The sequence below is a fragment of the Anolis carolinensis genome, unplaced genomic scaffold (genome assembly GCF_035594765.1).
Source record: "Anolis carolinensis isolate JA03-04 unplaced genomic scaffold, rAnoCar3.1.pri scaffold_11, whole genome shotgun sequence".
NCBI classification, from domain to species: domain Eukaryota; kingdom Metazoa; phylum Chordata; class Lepidosauria; order Squamata; family Dactyloidae; genus Anolis; species Anolis carolinensis.
Window position 1 is genome coordinate 14,439,041 of NW_026943822.1, and position 26,765 is coordinate 14,465,805.

Sequence of the window (26,765 nt, forward strand, 5' to 3'; positions counted from 1 at the left end):
GAGTGTATAAAGGTTATCTGCAGGTTGAAGGAAACATGGGTGTAAGGGGTTTCTTGATTCAGATTTCATCATGAAACAGACCTAGCTTCCCAATTTGCTCCTCGTAGAGCTCTTCCAGATCTTTAATCACTTTAATTGCCCTCCTCTAGACACCTTCCAGCTCATCCATTTCCTTCTTGCATTGTGGTGCCCAGAACTGGACGCAGGGTTATTGCAAGTGAGTTCTGACTGAAGCAAAACTGAATTGAACGATTACTTCCTTAGACACTCTACTGCTATTGATGCAGGATAGAATCACATTGGCCTTTTTAGCTGCCACATCACATTCTTGTGATGTTCAACTTAAAATACACAGGCTTAATCTCCAGCTGCAATGTACATTGTTGCTGTGTGCACAGCTCCACTTGCACTGCTCTCAGTAGATGGCATCTGTAATGCTATGGCAGATACTTCAACCCACAATTGCAGCATGAATTATATGTCACCAACAGGTTGCCAGACAGGGTGTCTGGGGAGTGCAGAAGTCTTTATATGATGGGGACATTACACAATTACAGTACTATGATTCCACTTTAATTGCCACAGGTATATCCTATGGACTGCTAGAGTTTGTAGTTTGGTGAGGCTCTCAGAATTCCACAAGTTGCGCCTTAAAGTGTATGTTTTAATATATGCTTTCATGGTTGCATTTTAACTATGTTTTAAGGTGTGCTTTTATAGATGTGTTTTACTATGTTGTGCCCTGCCTTGAGCCAAAAGGAGAAGCAGGTAATAAATACATAATAATAATAATAATAATAATAATAATAATAATAATAATAATAATAATAATAATAATGACACAATATGACACGACAGACATTGACAAAATTACGATCTGTCAACTGCAAAAGGCCACCCTACTGGGATCTGCACGCATCATCCGAAAATACATCACACAGTCGTAGACACTTGGGAAGTGTTCGACTTGTGATTTTGTGATACGAAATCCAGCATATCTATCTTGTTTGCTGTGTCATACAATCAGGTTCAATAGGTTCAATGACACGATATGAGGATTTAATAATCAAACTGCAAAGACAGTAAAGGTGGTCCCAGTGGGGATTGGCACACTGAGCGCAGTGCCTAAAGATCTTGGCCAGCTCTTAAAAATAATTGGCGCTGACAAAATTACCAACTGCCAGCTGCAAAAGGCCACCCTACTTGGATCTGCATGCATTATTTGCTGATACATCACACAGTCCTAGACACTTAGGAAGTGTCCAATGTGTGATCCAGTACAAAAGTCAGCATAACGATCTTGTTGTGTATCAAATAAATTAATAATAATAATAATAATAATAATAATAATAATAATAATAATAGTCCCTAGAGTTCACAGGATGAAATAGACAGGGCCAAAATTTCATTCAGTCTCTGGATTTTATTCCACACTGTACAACAGTCCAAACAGCAAGCTCTCTGAGAAAAGAAAGACAGCAGGAATAATAAACTTAAAAGGACACTGTGTATTGACAATACATGTAAAAACAAAATGAAATAGTTCATCTTTCACAAAGGTTTTAACCTCAGTTTGACACTTCAGCTCATTGGCTGTTTGCGAATTAAACTGAAATTTAAACCAAGTGTGCCACAGGGATTAACAGCACTTCAGACGAGTCAAATGGGGAAAAACCAAAAGCTTATTCATCAGCAATAAAAAAGGCAACAAGAAAGCAACATTTCTCTATCATGATGTATTACTGATTTTAATCATCCTTCCCACAAAATATGTATGTCAGATATGCAAATGCTTCTGAAGCAAAGCAAATCCCCTCCAAACATCCAATATTTATCCATATAATAGGATGGAGTGACAAGGAAGGCAAAGCAGCAAGTTCACAGTTTGCTTTTTAAATTTCAGTTTCAAATTCTCTATCTTCTTTCCTGAAATAGACTGCAAAATATTTCAAGATTTTGAAAAAGAAGACTTTTCTTGATTAAAAAAAATTGAAACTAGGATAAAACTGATGGAATCAAGGAAACTACTTGTTATGCTGGACAATCAATGCTAAACACCGTACTAGTAATAGCCCTGGGAGTATGAACCATAGCCATAATGGGACTGCCGTCCATGTTGAGAGAAGGACATTTGTCCTTGACGGCGCTGGGAATAGTTGTTCCCCCAGCCTCTGTCTTGCCACTGGTTGGACCTGTAGCCTCCTTGCCGGTCGTATCGGTCTTCTCTGCCTTTAAACTGTCGGTTGTCTCTGTATCTGTATTAAGGGAGAAGGACGCATGTTCAACCATATTTACTTCCAAAGCAACAACACATCCATTCTTATATAGGGCAAATAAAAATAATTAAATTAGTTTTTTTTAAAAAAGACTTATCATAGATATTTTTGAAAAATGTAAACACGAAAGATAAGTAAAGGTAAAGGTTTCCCCTGACATTAAGTCCAGTCATGTCCAACTCGGGGTTGGTGCTCATCTCCATTTCTAAGCCAAAGAGACGGTGTTGTCCGTAGACACCTCCAAGTCATGTGGCCTGCATGACTGCATGGAACGCCGTTACCTTCCCGCCGGAGCGGTACCTATTGATCTACTCACATTTGCATGTTTTCGAACTGCTAGGTTGGCAGAAGCTGGAGCTAACAGCGGGCACTTACTCCGCTCCCCGGATTCGGACCTGTGACCTTTCTGTCTGCAAGTTCAGCAGCTCAGCACGTTAGCACACTGTGCCACATGTATTAAATATTAAAACACAAGGAGCATAAAGTTCCTTCTGGCAATAAGGTACAGCTCCACTACCCTAATTATTGACCACCCTGTGGAGGGACTAGAAATTCTGTCATTATATGGAGGCCCTAGAAATTCCTAGAGATGTTCTTTCTAAGAATCTTTCAGTTATCCTGCATGATGCTGTGATCAACACCCAGCAGAAGTTGATCATAAAGTTGCAACAGAAGGCCTATAGTTCCTAAAAAGAAAAGGAAAATCCAGTACCGATCTCTGTATCGCTGGTTTCCACCCGATCTGCTTCTCCAGTCTTGTATTATAGGAGGTTGGTCTGCGGGACGCTTGACGTATTTCTGATATTCTTCATCCTCTGCTGTAAATCGATGTGCAAACAACTTTTCATATTTTTGGAGAATCTCAGAAACGCAGGGTTCTCTGCTCAGGCTATCTTCGATTGCAGGAGGTGGGTCTTCAGGCGGCTGGACATCCTTCTGGTTTTCCTCGTCTTCTGAAGTATATTGAGGAGCCTCTGTGGTGGAAGCCATTCTGCAATCTCTGCTAATACTATACATACAAAGGTTTTTTTTAAAAGCTATTATGACAATCTTTGTAAATCAACTACTTGTATAAATCATTGAGTTGAGAATGTTGACAGCCCAGATATATATAAAAAGCTAACCTGGCTAGTATATAAATATCAACCACACTAAGGTATATACCCCCTGCATTCATGCTTTCTTTCTCCTTCCCGCCCCTATCTTTTCTCCTTTCTCATCCTTTCCCTTTTTCTTTCTTCCCCCCTTCTTTCTTTTTCACTTTCCTTTTTTCTTCCTCTCTTTCCTCTCATACAGATCACCTTTCTTACCCAGTGATATTACAGAGGGCCACGTCACCTAACAACAGTCTTTATGCTACAGACAAGACAAATATACCTTGGGTTGCTGTGAGTTTTCTGGACTGTATGGCCATGTTCCAGTAGCATTCTCTTCTGATGTTTCACCCACAAATATGGCAGGCATCCTCAGAGGTTGTCAGGCATATTGGAAAGCTAAGCAAGGGAGGTTTATATATCTGTGGAAGGTCCAGGGTGGGAGAAAAAAACTCTTGTCTGTTGGATGTTGTAATTATTCACCTTGATTAGCATTAATGGCTTGGAAGCTTCATTCCTGCCTTGGAGGTGTTAGCTGCCCCTGACTGATTCATGTTTGTAATTCCTCTGTTTTCAGAGTGTTGTTCTTTATTTACTATTCTGATTTTAGAGTTTTTTTAATCAAGTGCCAGTTAACACATCCCAAACAGAGGGTGCCTCCAGGCAACAGAGGCCTGGCTACCTCTATGCCAATACCCTCACTGATTGACTTTTTTTTCGTGTCAGGAGCAACTGGAGTTGCTTCTGGAGTGAGAGAACTGGCCGTCTGCAAGGACGTTGTCCAGGGGACGCCTGGATGTTTTGATGTTTTTACCATCCTTGTGGGAGGCTTCTCTCATGTCCCCGCGTGGAGCTGGAGCTGATGGAGCTCATCCGCGCTCTCCCCGGGTGGGATTCGAACCTGGCAGCCTTCAGGTCAGCAACCCAACCTTCAAGTCACGAGGATCTTATCCCCTAGGCCAAGGGAGGCTCCATACTGATTGAATTTGCAGCTGCAAGGCTACTCAATGCTAATCAAGCTTGCTAATTGCAACATTCACACTTGCTTTAGACAGACAAGCATTCTTTCTTCCACCCTGGACATTATTCCACTTGCCTCACCTCCCAACAGTTTTCTGAAGATGCCAGACACCGATGCAGGCGAAACGTCAGGAGAGAATGCTACTGGAACGTGGCCATATAGCCCGAAAAACTCAAAGCAATCCAGTGATTCCGGCCATGAAAGCCTTGGGCAACCAATATACTCTGACTAGCCCAAACTAAACCTATCAGAGGTTACATGTAAACAACATCGCAGGAGAGACAAAGAGCAAGGAGTCCTGCTTACCTTCTGCCCAGCTACTTCCGCTTCCGGCTCTTTGCGCGGCTCTACGGAGGAGAGAGAGAGAGAGAGGGAAAAAAGGCAGGCCTCGCGGGCGCCCTCTTTCGACGGCGAAGAGAAGCGCGTGTTGGCACTGCAGCACTCAAGTATTAGGCAAGCACGGGGATTGTGGATTTTAAAAGTCTTCAGCATTCGCTGCCGGAGAATACTGGTGCCTTTGCAAACTATACCACTCTCAGGATTCTATAGCATTGAGCCCTAGCCATGCAAGTGCTGTCAATTCATAGGTAAAGGTTTTCCCCTGACATTAAGTCCAGTCGTGTCCGACTCTGTGGGTTGGTGCTCATCTCCATTTCTAAGCCGAAGAGCCGGCGTTGTCCGTAGACACCTCCAAGGTCATGTGGCCATTGGCATGACTGCCTGGAGCGCCGTCACCTTGATCTACTCACATTTGCATGTTTTCGAACTGCTAGGTTGGCATGCAAATGTGAGTAGATCAATAGGTACTGCTCCGGCGGGAAGGTAACGGCGTTTCATGCAGTCATGCCGGCCACATGACCTTGGAGGTGTCTATGGACAACGCCGGCTCTTCGGCTTAAAAATGGAGATGAGCACCAACCCCCAGAGTCGGACACGACTGGACTTAATGTCAGGGGAAACCTTTACCTTTAGGTTGGTAGAAGCTGGGGCTGACAGCGAGAGCTCACCCTGCTCCCTGGATTCGAACCGCCAACCTTTTGACTAGTTCGGCAGCTCTGCTGGTTATACAGTAGACTCTCACTTATCCAAGCTAAACAGGCCGGCAGAAGCTTGGATTAGCGAATATCTTGGATAATAAGGAGGGATTAAGGAAAAGCCTATTAAACATCAAATTAGGTTATGATTTTACAAATTAAGCACCAAAACTTCATGTTATACAACAAATTTGACAGAAAAAGTAGTTCAATACGCAGTAATGTTATGTTGTAATTACTGTATTTACGAATTTAGCACCAAAATATCATGATATATTGAAAACATTGACTACAAAAATGGCTTGGATTATCCAGAGGCTTGGATAAGCGAGGCTTGGATAAGGGAGACTCTACTGTATATTTATTTATTTACGGCAGGGCTGCATACTTTCACCCTACCTATTCAACTTGTGTGCAGAGCACATCATGTAACATGCAGGGCTTGATGATAATAATAATAATAATAATAATAATAATAATAATAATAATAATAATAATAATAATAATCTTTATTCTTATACCCCGCCTCCATCTCCCCAAAGGGAGTCGGGGTGAAAGCCCAAACAAATACAATCAGGAACATAAAACACATCAAACGGGAAAAACCACATGCAAATGAAAATAAAATTAACATAGAAATAATAAAAACATTAGTAAAAACATATTAAAATACAACAATAAAATCATAAAACAAACTGGGCAAAATCATTTCCAGTCTAGTGCCACATTTCATATAGCCTTCTTAATTATTATTTATTTTGAATTATAGGCACTAAAATGCCTATAATTTTGCCTATTACAGTAGAGTCTCACTTATCGAAGCCTCGCTTATCCAAGCCTCTGGATAATCCAAACCATTTTTGTAGTCAATGTTTTCAATATATATTGATATTTTGGTGCCAAATTCGTAAATATAGTAATTACAACATAACATTACTGCGTATTGAACTACTTTTTCTGTCTAATTTGTTGTTTAACATTATGTTTTGGTGCTTAATTTGTAAAATCATAACCTAATTTGATGTTTAATAGGCTTTTCCTTAATCCCTCCTTATTATCCAAGATATTCGCTTATCCAAGCTTCTGCTGGCCTGTTTAGCTTGGATAAGTGAGATTCTACTGTACTTTGTTTTAATGCTAACGTTTCTTTTTTCTTGCCCTTCTCGTGAATCTGGAAATAATATGGATGTTTACTTTGGTGGACATTTTTACTCCCAAAATGGTAGAGGCACACAGGAAAGCAATTGATCCAGTTCGTTGTTGAATATACTGGATTAAATATGAACCCACTGGAGGAGTGGGAATAAAAAGGTTTTAGTCACTGGAAATCTACTGGAAGGAGCAAAACATTAACAAGTTTCAGAAATGAAATTTATTTGTACAGGAACAAATTCTGACATTGCCTGAAGGGTTTTTTTTTTTAAATCTTGGAGCACTTGGTTTCAGCTTTGTACACTGCTTTATTGGATTGTAATGTATTTGTCCATTATTTTATTTTGTGTATTGTTGGAATGTTTTAAGTTTATGTCAAATATGTTGTTGTTGTTTCGGGCTTGTCCCTGTTGTGAGCCGCCCCAAGTCCCTTCGGGGATATGGGGCAGGATATAAAAATAAAGTTTATTATTTATTATTATGGTATTCCTATTGGGATGGAAATCCCAGAATCATAAATACAGAAGAGCATCTGAGGCAAAGCAGTGAATCTCTGCTCCAACTAAGGGACTTAACTCTGTTCAGTTTCCATCAAGAAAAGCTTTTAGGGAACAATTCTAGGTAGGAAGTAAATTCTATTTACTTCCAGCTGTCTCAGAGCTCCTACTGGAATCGATAGAGTTTTTAAATCAACATCATGTTTGGAGACCAGTGTGCACACATTAGAAAGGCTTTTAAAGTAGCACAAAGAACAAAAGTCCCAGTTGTCCTGATAAGACTGAATTTTCAATACGGCGCCCGCTGGAAGAGCACTTTTCTAAACAGTGACCTTTAAATGTTAACTGCTTGAGTTTAAAAAACTACTTTGCTTCTCAGCGGAAGAACAGACACGAAAAAGGCATCTGTAACCGTTCTTGATATCTTTTTATGTAGATAGTCCCTGTCCAAGCATAGGATCTCACTCTTCCCTTCTGTTCACTAAACATGGAATGATAGTACAGTAGAGTCTCACTTATCCAACATTCTGGATTATCCAACGCATTTTTGTAGTCAATGTTTTCAATATATCATGATATTTTGGTGCTAAATTCGTAAATACAGTAATTACTACATAGCATTAATGTAATAATAATAATAATAATAATAATAATAATAATAATTTATTTGTTTGACCAGTCATATGACCATTTCAAAGTGCAACATAAATAAAAACAAGGCAAAAAGGATGGGAGGACAGGCAGCTGACCATCTGTTTGCCGACAAAATCTTATTTTCATAGCATTAATGTGTAATGAACTACTTTTTCTGTCAAATTTGTTGTATAACATGATGTTTTGGTGCTTAATTTGTAAAATCATAACCTATTTTGATGTTTAATAGGGTTTTTCTTAATATCTCCTTATTATCCAACATATTCACTTATCCAACATTCTGCCAACCCGTTTATGTTGGATAAGTGAGACTCTACTGTATTGGGTTGCTGTGAGTTTTCTGGGCTGTCTGGCCATGTTCCAGAAGCATTCTCTCCTGATGTTTTGCCCACATCTATGGCAGGCATCCTCAAAGGTTGTGAGGCCTGTTGGGAACTAAGCAAGTGGGGTTTATATATCTGTGGAATAATGTCCAGGGTGGGGAAAAATAACTCTTGTCTGTTGGAGGCAAGTGTGAATGTTGCAATTGGTCACCTTGATTAGTATTGAATGGCCTTGCAGTTTCAAAGCTTGGCTGCTTCCTTCCTGGGAGAATCCTTTGTTGAGAGGTGTTATCTGAATCTGATTGTTTCCTGTCTGGAATTCCCATTTTCTGAATATTGTTCTTCATCCAACAATCAAAGCATCCCTGACAGATGGCCATCCTGTTATCTCTTGCCTCAAGCTAAAAGGTCAAACACCTTTTGTGCAGGGATTTTAGTAAATCACAGTAAATTCCAGTAAAAATCTCAATCACCTTCTGCTATAAATATATGAAATATAGGACATAAAGCCTTGATTTTTGAACTATCTTTTACAAAGTCCTGGGGGGGGGGGGGGGGGTCACCTCGATCACAATCCAGCCTCTGTTTAAAAGCCTCCAAGGAAGAAGCATCCACCAGACTCCAAGACAAAGAGTAGTGATGGGCATTGCAGTCCACCCACATCGGGAGAGTCATGTGAATCTGACCCACGATGAATCAGGACCATACTTTGCACCTCCTAACAAAGGATACCCCCAGGCAGGAAGCAGCCAGGCTTTGATGCTGCAAGGCCATTCAATGCTAATCAAGTTGGCCAATTTGCAACATTCACACTTGCCTCAGGCAGACAAGAGTTCTCCCACCCTGGACATTTCACAGATATATAAACTTCACTTGCCTAGTTTCAAACAAACCTCACAACTTCTGGGGATGCCTGCCATAGATAATAATAATAATAATAATAATAATAATAATAATAATAATAATAACAACAATAATAATAACAATAATAATAATAATAATAATAATAATAATAATAATAACTTTATTTTTATACCCCGCCCCATCTCCCCGAAGGGACTCGGGGCGGCTTACATGGGGCCTAGCCCGATAAGACAATCAATATCAATAGCACGACTATAAAACAATTATACCAGTAAAACATCAATAGCAATAAAACAATCGTTAAAATCAGCAAAAAGCATACAAAAAACATACAATATTAAAACAGGAGACTAATTCATAAATTCATAGATGTGGGTGAAACCTCAGGAGAGAATGCTTCTGGAACATGGTCGGAAAACTCACAGCAATCCAGTGATTCCAGCCATGAAAGCCTCCAACAACACTTTGCACACATACCTATCATAGTAAAAAGGTAAAGATTTTCCCCTGACGTTAAGTCCAGTCATGACCGACTCTGGGGGTTGGTGCTCATCTCCATTTCTAAGCCGAAGAGCCGGCGTTGTCCACAGACACCGCCAAGGTCATGTGGCCGGCATGACTGCATGGAGCGCCGTTACCTATCATAGCCAACTCAAACTACCTAACTCAGGCAATGCTGAGTACATAAGCTAGTAATTTCCTAAAGGGCAGAGAGAAAATTACGATTGCATCTTTGCAGTGTGAATGTTTGAATCATCCAGTCACAGCTGATAGAGACACCAGAAACTTGGCTTCGTCAAACACAGGCTGATTTGTAAGCAGATAAAGTCAGAGGAGTGGATTGTGCGAGAGACAACGGGTAACCTCCCTCCATTGCTGTGCCACATTTCTGTTACAGATGCGGCAAAGAATCTCGTAGCACAAGACTAACAAGTTTTACTTGGCACCAGCTCCTGTAGACTACACCTGACCACAAAAGTTTATGCTCAAGCACCAAATAATAATATGCATATTGAAATGTAATGCTGTTGCTACCTGAGACACTCTCACACATTAAAATCAATGGAAGAATTCAAATACCTGAGACGACTCTCTGTCCCATTTTCTACTGCTCATGAAACCCATTATATGCTGGTGGTGCCCATTAAGGCCAGTAAGTTTGGGCCACACTTGGTGGAGTATAACTGGGCGTGTTTTGGGATACACGGTGCTCTCTCAGGAGTTGGGGAATATATTAATAATAATAATAATAATAATAACGACCCAAAATGCAGACTGTGCAAGGAAACCGACAAAACCATGGATCATATCCTCAGCTGCTGTAAGAAAATCGCACAGACAGACTACAAACAGAGGTACAACCATGTGGCCCTAATGATTCATTGGAACTTATGCCTCAAGTACCACCTCCCAGCAGTAAAGAACTGGTGGGATCACAAACCTGCAAAAATTATTATTATTATTATTATTATTATTATTATTTTATTTTTATATCCCGCCACCATCTCCCCTTGGGGACTCGGGGCGGCTCACATGGGGCAAAGCCCGGCAACACCACTGAAATAAAATGAACAAAAAATACATAGTACACAATTCACAGTATAAAAATAGAAGATACCAACCCTTTTCATGCAGGAATACACAACTAAAGCCCTCCCAGCGGATGGCCATCCATCTTTGGCTTCAAAACCTCCGGAGAGGCTCTTGCAGTGTTAGATAATAGACATCAACATTAGGTTGAGGAACTATTGGATCAGCATGGAAAAAGATAGATAGATAGATAGATAGATAGATAGATAGATAGATAGATAGATAGATAGATAGAGATAGAATCGTAGAGTTGGAAGAGACCTCACGGGCCATCCAGTCCTGCCAAGAAGCAGGAAAATCTCATTCAAAACACCCCCGACAGATGGCCATCCAGCCTCTGCTTAAAAGCCTCCAAAGGAGGAGCCTCCACCACAGTCTGGGGCAGAGAGTTCCACTGCTGAACAGCCCTCACTGTGAGGAAGTTCTTCCTGATGTTCAGGTGGAATCTCCTTTCCTGTAGTTTGAAGCCATTGTTCCGCATCCTAGTCTGCAGGGCAGCAGAAAACAAGCTTGCTCCCTCCTGCCTATGACTTCCCCTCACGTATTTGTACATGGCTATCATGTCTCCTCTCAGCCTTCTCTTCTGCAGGCTAAACATGCCCAGTTCTTTAAGCCGCTCCTCATAGGGCTTGTTCTCCAGACCCTTGATCATTTTAGTTGCCCTCCTCTGGACGCTTTCGAGCTTGTCAATATCTCCCTTCAACTGCGGTGCCCAAAATTGGACACAGTGTGATTCCAGGTGTGGTCTGACCAAGGCAGAATAGAGGGGGAGCAGGACTTCCCTGGATTTAGCCTCTATACTCGTATTTATGCAAGCCAAAATCCCATTGGCTTTTTTCGCTGCCGCATCACATTGTAGGCTCATGTTTAACTTGTTGTCCATGAGGACTCCAAGGTCTTTTTCACACGTACTGCTGTCAAGCCAGGCATTCTGTATCTTTGATTTCCATTTTTTCTGCCGAAGTGGAGTGTCTTGCATTTGTCCCCATTGAACTTCATTTTGTGAGTTTCGGCCCATCTCTCTAGTCTGTCAAGATCGTTTTGAATTCTGCTCCTGTCTTCTGGAGTGTTGGCTCTCCCTCCCAGTTTGGTGTCGTCTGCAAACTTGATGATCGTGCCTTCTAACCCTTCGTCTAAGTCGTTAATAAAGATGTCGAACAGAACCGGGCCCAGGACGGAGCCCTGCGGCACTCCACTCGTGACTTCTTTCCATGATGAAGATGACGCATTGGTGAGACCCTTTGGGTTTGTTCGCTTAGCCAATTTCAGATCCATCTAACCGTAGTTTTGTCTAGCCCACATTTGACTAACTTGTTTGCCAGAAGGTCGTGGGGGACTTTGTCGAAGGCTTTACGGAAATCCAAATACGCTACATCCACGGCATTCCCCGCATCTACCCAACTTGTAACATTATTTTAAAAAAGAGATCAGATTAGTCTGGCATGACATGTTTTTGGTAAATCCGTGTTGACTATTAGCAATGACCGCATTTGTTTGATTGCAGACCACTTCTTTAACGATTTTTTCCAAGACTCGAGACTTATTAGTTTCATGCAGATAAATCAAATGTTATTGGTGTGTGTGTTGGATGGTAACCGTGTAGCATTTGGGAAGTCAATTTAAAACAGATGGACTAAGCAACAGGAAGGATGAGCCAGGCACATACCAGATGGACATGAACACATGCAAAGACTTGGGTGAAGGTTAGCTTTCTAACGGGGAACAAAAAGCACTCTGGTTTGTCATAAACGGATATTTCTAGTCTTCCACTCTTTTTCTTACAATCAGTATTGTGCAGTGACAAGCACAATGTAAGCATGTCATAGTGATTCAGGCTGTTTTGTGCTTGTTTATTAATGGCTTGCTTTGCGGGGTGTTGTTTGGGTTTGTTTACATGAGAAGCAACATGTACAGTGAGTCAGTTCTCCTAATTCATCAGAGTTAGGGGCTTTCTAGCTCAGGCATGGGCAAACTTGGGCCCTCCAGGTGTTTTGGACTGCAACTCCCACAATTCCTAACAGCCGATAGGCTGTTAGGAATTGTGGGAGTTGTAGTCCAAAACACTTGGAGGGCCCAAGTTTGCCCATGCCTGTTTTAACAGAAAATGGGATTCATCCTCTACATAGAAGCCATCAAGCAAACCGTCAAATCGCATACCGAGTCCTAGGTGTTATATCTTCATACAGTAATTTTCCAAACTTTACATTTTACGCAAAGACGCATAGAAGAAGATGTCCTTTCGGAGTTGATTTTGAACTGTCTCCGGCTGCTTTGAAATATAGCCCCGCTTTTATTAGCCGAGCTCGGATTATGAATCTCTCATGCCACAGAAGAGATGAATATTTTAAACAGATGTCTGCAATTACTTTAAGCCACGGGGATTTGAATTACAGATGGTGACAAGAGACGGAGATTTCAAAACGCCCAAGCTACATGCAAATTGATATGTGAGAAAAAATGTATATATATATTGCCAAGCAAAACGGTTTAATTAGGCTGAAAATTATGCTGGTTTCCGCCTAGCTGCATTGCATTGCCTTTCCTTGTATACTTTCCATTCCTTTCCCAGACAGACATCTCTGTCATCGGGAACTGATGGAATGTACTTCTGGGTTTGACATGCGTGGGATTCTGGAGGTTTTAAAATATATTTTGATGTTTTAATATTTGTATCTTTAAGGACATTATAAGTGTACTTATTTGTAATCATCAGGCTCATATTTTAATGTGGTTTTAAATATATGGTGACATATTTACTGTTAGCCGCCTTGAGTGCCTATATGAGGTGAAAGTCAGGATAACAATAAAGTAAATGGGTTGCGGTGAGTTTTCCAGACTGTATAACCATGCTCCAGAAGCATTCTCTCCTGACGTTTCACCCACATCTAGGGCAGGCATCCTCAGAGGTTGTGAGGTTTGTTGGAAACTAGGCAAGTGAGATTTATATACAGTAGAGTCTCACTTATCCAAGCCTCGCTTATCCAAGCCTCTGGATAATCCAAGCCATTTTTGTAGTCAATGTTTTCAATATATTGTGATATTTTGGTGTTAAAGTCATACTCTGGGGGTTGGTACTCATCTCTATTTCTAAGCTGAAGAGCCGGATTATATGGCAGTGTAGACTCAAGGCCCTTCCACACAGCTATATAACCCATTTATAATCAGTGCAAATTAGATCATCTGTGGAAGAGGCCTGAGGCCTAAATCTGCCTGTCCCCTGGGCTGAGTTGGTTGCTAGGAGACCAAGTGGGCAGAGATTAGTCCTCTAACTGGCAGCAATTGCATAAAAACAATTATTCCTATCCCTCTAATTAGGACTTTATTTTTCTTCTCTTTTTGTTGTATCAACCTAGAGGCATGGATGATGGGTTGTGTTGTCAAATTTCGAGGTTGGGGGGCCTGTAATTTTGTTGTTTTGTTGGTTGCCGTGATGCCATCACTCATTTATATATATAGATATATACCGTAGAGTCTCACTTATCCAACATAAACGGGCCGGCATAATGAATTGATGAGTTTGAACAAACATAGTACCCAATCTAAGTAGAGAGTTCTTTATCCCACAGATACAGTAGAGTCTCACTTATCCAAGCTAAACGGGCCAGCAGAAGCTTGGATAAGCGAATATCTTGGATAATAAGGAGGGATTAAGGAAAAGCCTATTAAACATCAAATTAGGTTATGATTTTAGAAATTAAGCACCAAAACATCATGTTATACAACAAGTTTGACAGAAAAAGTAGTTCAATACACAGTAATGTTATGTTGTAATTACTGTATTTATGAATTTAGTACAAAAATATCACGATATATTGAAAACATTGACTACAAAAATGGCTTGGACAATCCAGAAGCTTGGATAAGCGAGGCTTGGATAAGTGAGACTCTACTGTATCTGTGGGATAAAGAACTCTTGTCTGTTGGAGGCAAGTATGAATGTTGCAATGGATCATCTTGATTAGCATTGAATGGCCTCGTAGCTTCAAAGCTTGGCTGCTTCCTCCCTGGGGGAATCCTTTGTTGGGAGGTGATTAACCGGCCCAGATTGTTTCTTGGCTGAAATTCCCCTGTTTTTGTGTTTTGTTCTTTATTTACTGTCCTGATTTTAGCTAATCACCTTCCAACAAAGCCAGGAAGCAGCCAGGCTTTGAAGCTGCAATGCTAATTAAGCTGGCCAATTGCAACATTTACACTTATCTAAATCAGACAAGAGGTTTTTTTCCCACCCTGGATATATAAGCCCCGCTTGCCTAGTTTCCAACAGACCTCACAACCTCTGTGCATGCCTGCCATAGATGTGGGCGAAACGTCAGGAAAGAGTGCTTCTCGAACATGGCCATACAACTCTGGAAATTCACAGAAACCCAGTGATTCCAGCCATGAAAGCCTTCGACAACACAATGAAGTAAACAATCAATAGATAATTAATCATTAATAATTATTAACGGCACTCCATGCGGTCACCTCCATGACCTTGGAGGTGTCTACGGACAACGCCGGCTCTTCAGCTTAGAAATGGAGATGAGCACCAACCCTTAGAGTCAGACATGACTGGACTTAACATCAGGGGAAACCTTTATCTTTTAATCACAGTAGAGTCTCACTTATCCAACACTTGTTTATCCAACGTTCTGGATTATCCAACGCATTTTTGTAGTCAATGTTTTCAATACATCGTGATATTTTGGTGCTAAAATCGTAAATACAGTAATTACTACATAGCATTACTGCATATTGCACTACTTTTTCTGTCAAATTTGTTGTATAACATGATGTTTTGGTGCTTAATTTGTAAAATCATAACCTAATTTGATGTTTGATAGGCTTTTCCTTAATCCCTCCTTATTATCCAACATATTCGCTTATCCAACATTCTGCCGCCCCGTTTATGTTGGATAAGTGAGACTCTACTGTATTAATAAAATAAACACACCAAACTGAGATTTACCTGGGAGAAAGTCCCATGGAACACAACAGGACTCAGTCTTGAATAGACATGAATTGGAACACGGATGGGAATGCTGTGATTTGCCTGATGTTGATAGACTACAGCTTCCAGCATTCCTTACTACTGGCTGCTAAAACAAGTCCCATCTCTGCATAGGATTGCAAGTTTCCTGTTGGAAGGAAGCTCTTGAAAAACTGTTCAATTGAGTCCTACCCTGTTTCCCCTAAAATAAGACATCCCCAGAAAATAAGACCTAGTAGAGGTTTTGCTGAATTGCTAAATATAAGGCCTCCCCTGAAAGTAAGACCTAGTAAAGTTTTTGTTTGGAAGCATGCAGGATCGGTAAATGTACATGCCATAGATTGTTGTACGTGTAAATAAAGGTAGTAACAAGAAATAATAATAATAATAATAATAATAATAATATACAGTAGAGTCTCGCTTATCCAACGTAAACAGGCCGGCAGAATGTTAGATAAGCGAATATGTTGGATAATAAGGAGAGATTAAGGAAAAGCCTATTAAACATCAAATTAAGTTATGATTTTACAAATTAAGCACCAAAACATCATGGTATACAACAAATTTGACAGAAGAAGTAGTTCAATACACAGTAATGCTGTGTAGTAACTACTGTACAGTAGAGTCTCCTTATCCAAGCTAAACGGGCCGGCAGAAGCTTGGATAAGTGAATAGCTTGGATTATAAGGACTGATCAAGGAAAAGTCTATTAAACATCAAATTAGGTTATGATTTTACAAATTAAGCACCAAAACTTCATGTTATACAACAAATTTGACAGAAAAAGTAGTTCAATACGCAGTAATATTATGTTGTAATTACTGTATTAACGAATTTAGCACCAATATATCATGATATATTGGAAACATTGACTACAAAAATGGCTTGGATTATCCAGAGGCTTGGATAAGCGAGGCTTGGATAAGTGAGACTCTACTGTATTTACAAATTTAGCACCAAGATACCACGATGTATTGAAAATATTGACTACAAAAATGTGTTGGATAATCCAGAATGTTGGATAAGCGAGTGTTGGATAAGTGAGACTCTACTGTAACAAGAAATAATAAAAATAATATAATAATAACTTTATTCTTGTATCCCACCTCCATCTCCCAGAAGGGACTCAGGGCAGCTTACACAGGGACAAGCCCAACAACAACATAAATTTACATACAAACAGAAATTTAAAACAGTAATTTTAAAACAGTAGAGCAATACAATATAATATAGAAATTCTTGAAAGGATTCACAGTTTGGTTATGCTATTTTGTGATGACAACTACTGTACAGTAGATAATACATTTTCATTTTTAAAAATTCAACCATAAATGTGAATTCGTCTTTATGGAAAAATAAGACATCCCCTGAAAATAAGACCTAGCGCATCTTTGGGAGCAAAAATTAATATAAGACACTGTCTTATTTTCGGGGAAACAGGGTATACCACTGCTATGGGCAAATATGGCTTGATGATCATGGCCTTTAAATCTCCTTCAAGCAGGCTGAATGGCAATTATTTAAAATCTCTGGAAGATATATTAGACTCTTGATGGTCTAACAAGCTCTCACTAGAAAATAAAATCTCATGGACCACATTTGTTTCAAATGTCAGAGCGGCGCATCTGCTTATCTTGGAAGGCTTTTCAAAATGTGCACTCGACATTTCTGAAAGCCTGTCTCGGCATTACAGTAAATGCTCGAAGTGTCTTAGCATGAAGCACAACGGGACAGATGTAATTCCATCTCGGGGCTCCGGTGACATTAAGCGGCCGGAGCTCCTCTGCGATATCGCTACCTGGGTGGAATTTCAACCTGGTTCTGCACAGTCGGCAGATTCTTGTAGCATGGAAGTGACCTTTAAAAAAATACAGTCAATCCTCTGATTCACTGGGGTGAGGGGCATAGGACCCCAATGAAAGTGGGAAAAATATTATTTTTTTCCAGGAATTTCTACATTTTCCAGAGTGACTCCATGGTGAATTCCAATATACAGTGGAGTCTCACTTATCCAACATTCGCTTCTGGATTATCCAATGCATTTTTGTAGTCAATGTTTTCAATACATCGTGATATTTTGGTGCTAAATTCGTAAATATAGTAATCAATGTGCATTACTGCACATTGAACTACAGTAGAGTCTCACTTATCCAACGTTCTGAATTATCCAACGCATTTTTGTAGTCAATGTTTTCAATATATCGTGATATTTTGGTGCTAAATTCGTAAATACAGTAATTACTACATAGCATTACTGCATATTGAAGTACAGTAGAGTCTCACTTATCCAACATTCGCTTATCCAACGTTCTGAATTATCCAATGCATTTTTGTAGTCAATGTTTTCAATACATCATGATATTTTGGTGCAAACTTTGTAAATACAGTAATTACTACATAGCATTACTGCATATTGAACTACAGTAGAGTCTCACTTCTCCAACACTCGCTTATCCAACATTCTGGATTATCCAACGCATTTTTGTAGTCAATGTTTTCAATATATCATGATATTTTGGTGCTAAATTCGTAAATACAGTAATTACTACATAGCATTACTGCATATTGAAGTACAGTAGAGTCTCACTTATCCAACATTCGCTTATCCAACGTTCTGAATTATCCAATGTATTTTTGTAGTCAATGTTTTCAATACATCATGATATTTTGGTGCTAACTTTGTAAATACAGTAACTACTACATAGCAGTACTGCATATTGAACTACAGTAGAGTCTCACTTATCCAACACTTGCTTATCCAACATTCTGGATTATCCAACGCATTTTTGTAGTCAATGTTTTCAATATATCATGATATTTTGGTGCTAAATTCGTAAATACAGTAATTACTACATAGCATTAATGTGTAACGAACTACCTTTTCTGTCAAATTTGTCGTATAACATGATGTGTTGGTGCTTAATTTGTAAAATTATAACCTATTTTGATGTTTAATAGGGTTTTTCTTAATCTCTCCTTATTATCCAACATATTCACTTATCCAACATTCTGCCGGCCCGTTTATGTTGGATAAGTGAGACTCTACTGTAATTACTACATAGCATTACTGCATATTGAACTACAGTAGAGTCTCACTTATCCAACACTTGCTTATCCAACGTTCTGAATTATCCAATGCATATTTGTAGTCAATGTTTTCAATACATTGTGATATTTTGGTGCTAACTTTGTAAATACAGTAATTACTACATAGCATTACTGCATTTTGAACTACTTTTTCTGTCAAATTTTTTGTATAACATGATGTTTTGGTGCTTAATTTGTAAAATCATAACCTAATTTGATGTGCAATAGGCTTTTCCTTAATCCCTCCTTATTATCCAACATATTCGCTTATCCAACATTCTGCCGGCCCGTTTATGTTGGATAAGTGAGACTACTGTAATTGCATTGGTGGACCTAGAGATTTCTAAAGAGGTGTTCATTCTAGGAATTTCTATATTTTCAAGCATGACTGTTATGTTCAACTACCATAGAGTTGCACTAGAAGAACTAGAGCCAGCCCAGGAGCCAATTGCAGCCCATGCCCACATTTCCACTGGCCGGCAATCTCTGACATAAAAATCAACAATATGTGGCCTGCCAGCACTGTTGACCACAGTATACAATCCACGTGTACAAAAAAAGCTATTTTATATGTTGTCGAAGGCTTTAATGGCTGGAATCACTGGGTTGCTGATAGTTTTCCAGGTTGCATGGCCATGTTCCAGAAGCACCCGTCAATTAAAAAATAAAAAATAGCCCCTGCTCGTTGCTGACCTAGCGACCCGAAAGATAGTTGCATCTATCAAGTAGGAAATAAGGTACCACTTATAAAGTGGGGAGGCAAATTTAACTAATTTACGACGTTGGAATGAGGAAGTGCCGTCACAGTGGATAATGAAGCAGCTGCTCCCCCCTGTGGTCGGAATCAAACATCTCCTCAGGAGAAGGTTAAATTGCCTCTGCGTCTGTCTCTGTCTCGGTTCTATGTGTATATGGGCATTGAATGTTTGCCCTTTATGTGTATAATGTGATCCGCCCTGAGTTCCCTTCGGAGTGAGAAGGGCGGAATATAAATACTGTAAATAAATAAATAAATGTAAAGGGTGCATGGCATGCAATTGGGGCGATGCAAAACATATTCAGAATAAGATGTGAAGGGTGCATGCAATTGGGAGGAATGCAAAACATATATTGAGAATGATAAGAATTGAAGTGTGCATGCAATTGGGGAATGCAAAACATATATTGAGAATGCAAAACATATTTTGAGAATAAATATATTGAGAATGATAAGAATTGAAGTGTGCATGCAATTGGGAGAATGCAAAACATATTGAGAATGCAAAACATATTTTGAGAATAAATATATTGAGAATGATAAGAATTGAAGTGTGCATGCAATTGGGAGAATGCAAAACATATATTGAGAATGCAAAACAAACAAATAAATATATTGAGAATAAGAATTGAAGTGTGCATGCAATTGAGGGAATGCAAAACATATATTGAGAATGCAAAACATATATTGAGAATAAATATATTGAGAATGATAAGAATTGAAGTGTGCATGCAATTGGGGAATGCAAAACATATATTGAGAATGCAAAACAAACAAATATATTGAGAATGATAAGAATTGAAGTGTGCATGCAATTGGGGGAATGCAAAGACACAAATTGAGAATGCAAAACAAATAAATAAATATATTGAGAATGATAAGAATTGAAGTGTGCATGCAATTGGGGAATGCAAAACATATATTGAGAATGCAAAACATATTTTGAGAATAAATATATTGAGAATGATAAGAATTGAAGTGTGCATGCAATTGGGGAATGCAAAACATATTGAGAATGCAAAACAAACAAATAAATATATTGAGAATGATAAGAATTGAAGTGTGCATGCAATTGGGGGAATGCAAAAACATATATTGAGAATGATAAGATGTGAAGGGTGCATGGCATGCAATTGGCAGAATGCAAGATATATTCAGAACAATAAGATGTGAAGGGTGCATGCAATTGGCAGAATGCAAGATATATTCAGAATAATAAGATGTGAAGGGTGCATGCAATTGGCAGAATGCAAGATATATTCAGAACAATAAGATGTGAAGGGTGCATGCAATTGGCAGAATGCAAGATATATTCAGAGTGATAAGATGTGAAGGGTGCATGCAATTGGCAGAATGCAAGATATATTCAGAATAATAAGATGTGAAGGGTGCATGCAATTGGCAGAATGCAAGATATATTCAGAATAATAAGATGTGAAGGGTGCATGCAATTGGCAGAATGCAAGATATATTCAGAACAATAAGATGTGAAGGGTGCATGCAATTGGCAGAATGCAAGATATATTCAGAGTGATAAGATGTGAAGGGTGCATGCAATTGGCAGAATGCAAGATATATTCAGAATAATAAGATGTGAAGGGTGCATGCAATTGGCAGAATGCAAGATATATTCAGAATAATAAGATGTGAAGGGTGCATGCAATTGGCAGAATGCAAGATATATTCAGAATAATAAGATGTGAAGGGTGCATGCAATTGGCAGAATGCAAGATATATTCAGAGTGATAAGATGTGAAGGGTGCATGCAATTGGCAGAATGCAAGATATATTCAGAGTGATAAGATGTGAAGGGTGCATGCAATTGGCAGAATGCAAGATATATTCAGAATAATAAGATGTGAAGGGTGCATGCAATTGGCAGAATGCAAGATATATTCAGAATAATAAGATGTGAAGGGTGCATGCAATTGGCAGAATGCAAGATATATTCAGAACAATAAGATGTGAAGGGTGCATGCAATTGGCAGAATGCAAGATATATTCAGAGTGATAAGATGTGAAGGGTGCATGCAATTGGCAGAATGCAAGATATATTCAGAATAATAAGATGTGAAGGGTGCATGCAATTGGCAGAATGCAAGATATATTCAGAATAATAAGATGTGAAGGGTGCATGCAATTGGCAGAATGCAAGATATATTCAGAACAATAAGATGTGAAGGGTGCATGCAATTGGCAGAATGCAAGATATATTCAGAATAATAAGATGTGAAGGGTGCATGCAATTGGCAGAATGCAAGATATATTCAGAATAATAAGATGTGAAGGGTGCATGCAATTGGCAGAATGCAAGATATATTCAGAGTGATAAGATGTGAAGGGTGCATGCAATTGGCAGAATGCAAGATATATTCAGAATAATAAGATGTGAAGGGTGCATGCAATTGGCAGAATGCAAGATATATTCAGAATAATAAGATGTGAAGGGTGCATGCAATTGGCAGAATGCAAGATATATTCAGAATAATAAGATGTGAAGGGTGCATGCAATTGGCAGAATGCAAGATATATTCAGAATAATAAGATGTGAAGGGTGCATGCAATTGGCAGAATGCAAGATATATTCAGAATAATAAGATGTGAAGGGTGCATGCAATTGGCAGAATGCAAGATATATTCAGAATAATAAGATGTGAAGGGTGCATGCAACTGGGGGGAATGCAAGATATATTCAGAGTGATAAGATGTGAAGGGTGCATGCAATTGGCAGAATGCAAGATATATTCAGAATAATAAGATGTGAAGGGTGCATGCAATTGGCAGAATGCAAGATATATTCAGAATAATAAGATGTGAAGGGTGCATGCAATTGGCAGAATGCAAGATATATTCAGAATAATAAGATGTGAAGGGTGCATGCAACTGGGGGGAATGCAAGATATATTCAGAGTGATAAGATGTGAAGGGTGCATGCAATTGGCAGAATGCAAGATATATTCAGAATAATAAGATGTGAAGGGTGCATGCAATTGGCAGAATGCAAGATATATTCAGAATAATAAGATGTGAAGGGTGCATGCAACTGGGGGGAATGCAAGATATATTCAGAGTGATAAGATGTGAAGGGTGCATGCAATTGGGGGAGGATGTGATACCTTTATGAAACGCACGTGGGTTTCTGCTGCCCAAGAAGGGGAGGGGGCGGGGGCGCGTGGGAGCCGGGGGCGGGGCCTTTCCCGCAAGCCCCGCCCCTTTCCGCCTCCCATAGAGTCCGATGAGCAGCAGCAGCAGAGTGTCCGAAGAGGAGGCAGCAGCTGATGAAGGCGGAGGGAGAAGTGGGCGGGACTAGGCGGGAGGGAGGCGGGGCCTGAAGCTCCTCCTCCTCCTCCTTCCAGAGCTGGATCCCCAGCGAAGGCGAGGAAGAGTCCGGCGCCAGGCGCAAGGCGAGCCCAGGGAGTCTTCTCTTATGTAAAAGCCCCCGAAGGCGATGTGCGAAGTGGGGACGCGCCCGGCTTTCCCTGCCGCCGGAGGAGGAGGAGGAGCGGAGCGAGGCGGAGGAGAGACCCCGCCGCTGCCGTCCAGCGCCCTCTCGCCCCCGGCGCTGCAGGCGGGCTTGGCCGGCGGAGAGAAGGGCCGAGAGATGGGGTGAGTGAGCCAGCCGGGCAGCGAAGGGGACCGAAGCGAAGGGAATGGGCGTCCGGAGAGTCCGCTTGGCGGGAGACTTGCTCCTTCTTTCTCCTTCGGAGAAGAGCATTCAGCGGCTGAGGGGGAAAAGCAAGGGACCCCAGGCTGTTGGAGCTGGAGTCCAAAATAATAACTTTGTGTTGTCGAAGGCTTTCATGGCCGGGATCACAGGGTTGTTGTATGTCTTTCGGGCTGTGTGGCCATGTTCCAGAAGCATTCTCTCCTGACGTTTCGCCCACATCTATGGCAGGCATCTTCAGAGGTTGTGAGGCATGGATAAACTAGGCAAGGAAGGTAAAAATATATATCCAGGGTGTGACAAGAGTCCTTTGTCAGTTGGAAGCCAGCGTCAATGTTTCAGTTAATCACCCTAATTAGCATTGGAAAGGTTTGTCTCTTGCCTGGGGGGCATCCTTTGTTCAGAGTCATTAGCCGTCCTTGGGGCTCCTCTGCCCTCAGAGTGTTTCTTCCCATCTACTGGTCTGATTTTTGAGGTTTTTAATACTGGTAGACAGATTTTGTTCATTTTCATGGTTTCCTCCACATCCACAAGCATGTGGACAACTTTAACAGAAAGGCTCGCACCACAAAATCCACAGCAGCATATTGATACTGCAAACATAATACCTGAAGCAGAGCCATCAATAAAGAAATTATAAAACATTTGCCGCTTACCAGAAGAAGGGTTACCGAAACTGGGATAAAACCCGGGAACCAGTTGTAAACGGCATAAACGGATATACAGTAGAGTCTCATTTATCCAACATAAACGGGCCGGCAGAACGTTGGATAAACGAATATGTTGGATAATAAGGAGGGATTAAGGAAAAGCCTATTAAACATCAAATTAGGTTATGATTTTACAAATTAAGCACCAAAACATCATGTTATACAACAAATTTGATAGAAAAAGTAGTTCAATACTCAGTAATGCTATGTAGTAATTACTGTATTTACGAATTTAGCACCAAAATACCACGATATACAGTAGAGTCTCACTTATCCAACACTCGCTTATCCAACGTTCTGGATTATCCAACGCATTTTTGTAGTCAATGTTTTCAATATATCGTGATATTTTGGTGCTAAATTCGTAAATACAGTAATTACTACATAGCATTACTGCGTATTGAACTACTTTTTCTGCCAAATTTGTTGTCTAACATGATGTTTTGGTGCTTCATTTGTAAAATCATAACCTAATTTGATGTTTAATAGGCTTTTCCTTAATGCCTCCTCATTATCCAACATATTCGCTTATCCAACATTCTGCCGGCCCGTTTATGTTGGATAAGTGAGACTCTACTGTATTGAAAACATTGACTACAAAAATGGCTTGGATAATCCAGAAGCTTGGATAAGTGAAGCTTGGATAAGTGAGACTCTACTGTAGTTTTGCCTTACATTGTTGTTGCAAACATCTGGCATACAGCAAAGAACAACATTTTAGTATAGTTGCCTTCACAGTTGGCCATTGTGTTGAAAGCGGCTCAATCCAACTCGGCATACATGTCAGAGATGCACCCAATGCCCAACAGCTTTTGGGGATGCAAATTTAATAAGATAGAAAGAGGAAGTAAACAAGCCCACACAGCACTTTTGTTTGCCAAGATTGACACAGGTGGCAGTTCCCTTTTTTAAAATTTCCCTTTATGTACTGCCTGTTCTCCGATAACGTGGCAGACACAGACCTTTTGTCACCCGCATTTTACCTTTACAGTACTATGAGTGCATGAATGGCCTAGGGCCATTTCATAGGAATGTGAACCAGAGTCTCTTCAACAGCAGTGGAAAAATGCGTTGTCAAAGGCTTTCATAGCCGGAATCACTGGATGTCTGTGAGTTTTTTGGGCTGTCAGGCCATATTCCAGAAGCATTCTCTCCTGACGTTTCGCCCACATCTGTGGCAGGCATCCTCAGAGGTTGTGAGATCTGTTGAAAACTAGGCAAGTGCGGTTTATATATTTGTGGCAGCATCAGTGGCATTGACCTCCGACTAGGACAGGAAGATTTTAGTACATGAAAAGTGACGGGGAAAAGAAGTCCAAATGCACAAGTGGCTGTATGGCCATGTTCCAGAAGCATTCTCTCCTGACGTTTCACCCACATCTATGGCAGGCATTCTCGGAGGTTGTGAGGTTTGTTGGAAACTAGGCAAGTGGGGTTGATATATCTATAGAACGTCCAGAGTGGGAGAAATCACTCTTGTCTGTTGAAGGCAAGTGTGAATGTTGCAATTGGCCACCTTGATTAGCATTGAATATCCTTGCAGCTTCAAAGCCTGTCTTATTCCTGCCTGGGGGGAATCCTTTGTTGAGAGGTGTCAGCTGGCCCTGATTGTTTCCTGTCTGGAATTCCTGTTTTCTGAGTGTTGTTCTTTATTTACTGTCCTGATTTTAGAGTTTGTAAATACAGTAGAGTCTCACTTATCCAACATAAACGGGCCGGCAGAACGTTGGATAAGCGAATATGTTGGATAATAAAGAGAGATTAAGAAAAAGCATATTAAACATCAAAATAGGTTATGATTTTACAAATTAAGCACCAAAACATCATGATTTTCAACAAATTTGACAGAAAAAGTAGTTCAATACGCAGTAATGTTAGGTTGTAATTACTGTATTTACAAATTTAGCACCAAAATATCACAATATATTGAAAACATGGACTACAAAAATGTGTTGGATAATCCAGAACCTTGGATAAGCGAGTGTTGGATAAGTGAGACTCTACTGTAATGATAGCCATATTTTGTTCATTTTATTTTTATTTATTTATTATTTGTTTACAACATTTTTATCTCGCCTTTCTCACCTGAGGGAACTCAAGGCGGCTTACACCAACTGGCAAAACTCAATGCCCAAATACAATCAATAAAAATCAACAATGTATCTAAAATGATTAACAGTAATTAATAAAAAAACACATTATACAAGCTTAAAATATATAGCTACTCAATTCCATTCTTCCAAGAGCCTTGTACGTAGACCTTAGATCAGACCATGTCAAATGTAATGCAGGATAATAAAAAAAAACTACAGTAGAGTCTCACTTAATCATTTGAAAAAAAAATACAAACAAATTCCGATGCACACTGCACATGTCTTATTTGTAGTGCAAAAACAACAACAAGAAGAAGAACAATGAAAGAACAATACATTATTTAAAAATAAAAAACAATTTTAACCAACATACATTTATCAGGATTTCAATGGGAAGTGTGGTCTTGCTTCTGGCCAATGAGATAGTCAAGTTAATTAGGATTGTTGTTGTTGTTGTTGTTGTTGTGTGCCTTCAAGTCATTTCAGACTTTGGGCGAGCCTAAGCCTAAAATTTATTTATTATTTATTTATTTATTTACTGCATTTATTTACTACATTTGTATCACACCCTTCTCACCCCAAAGGGCACTCAGAGTGGCTTAAAAATTATATGTACATACAATATATTATATTATTAGCATAGCACAATATTAGCATTATATATTGCTATATTGAACTATACCACTATACTGTAATATTATTAGTAATATTATATGTAATATAGAATATATAATTGATATTATTATATGGTATTATTATTAGTGTTATATTGTATTGCATTATAATATTATCAATATTATATGTATATACAATATATTATATTATAAAACCGAGGGTGGGGGCCAGGTAAATGACCTTGGAGGGCCGCATCCGGCCCCCGGGCCTTAGTTTGGGGACCCTTGCTTTAACCATTGCAGCACACTGGAGTTGTTTCCATCCTCCTGCAACATCTTCTCATCCCCTTGATTTCAGCTGAGTAC

At 39.7% G+C, this 26,765-nt stretch overlaps 2 protein-coding genes across 2 annotated transcripts in view; one reads left to right on the forward strand and one right to left on the reverse strand.

Annotated features, from left to right (window-relative positions):
• Nucleotides 1-1,403: 1,403 nt before the first annotated feature.
• ramac (RNA guanine-7 methyltransferase activating subunit) lies at nucleotides 1,404-22,534 on the reverse strand. The gene is made up of 4 exons (XM_062963225.1): nucleotides 22,435-22,534; nucleotides 4,698-4,738; nucleotides 2,989-3,285; nucleotides 1,404-2,255 (listed from the first exon to the last, which is right to left on the reverse strand). The coding sequence occupies exons 3-4, from the start codon at nucleotides 3,264-3,266 to the stop codon at nucleotides 2,063-2,065; spliced, it is 471 nt and encodes a 156-aa protein (XP_062819295.1). The 5' UTR covers nucleotides 3,267-3,285; nucleotides 4,698-4,738; nucleotides 22,435-22,534; the 3' UTR covers nucleotides 1,404-2,062.
• Nucleotides 22,535-22,579: 45 nt separating this feature from the next.
• Nucleotides 22,580-26,765, forward strand: part of homer2 (homer scaffold protein 2) — an 81,057-nt gene continuing 76,871 nt past the window's right edge. Inside the window, exon 1 of the mRNA XM_062963224.1 lies at nucleotides 22,580-22,924. Coding sequence (XP_062819294.1) covers nucleotides 22,767-22,924 — 158 coding nt within the window. The 5' untranslated portion in view covers nucleotides 22,580-22,766. The remainder of the gene's footprint in view (nucleotides 22,925-26,765) is intronic.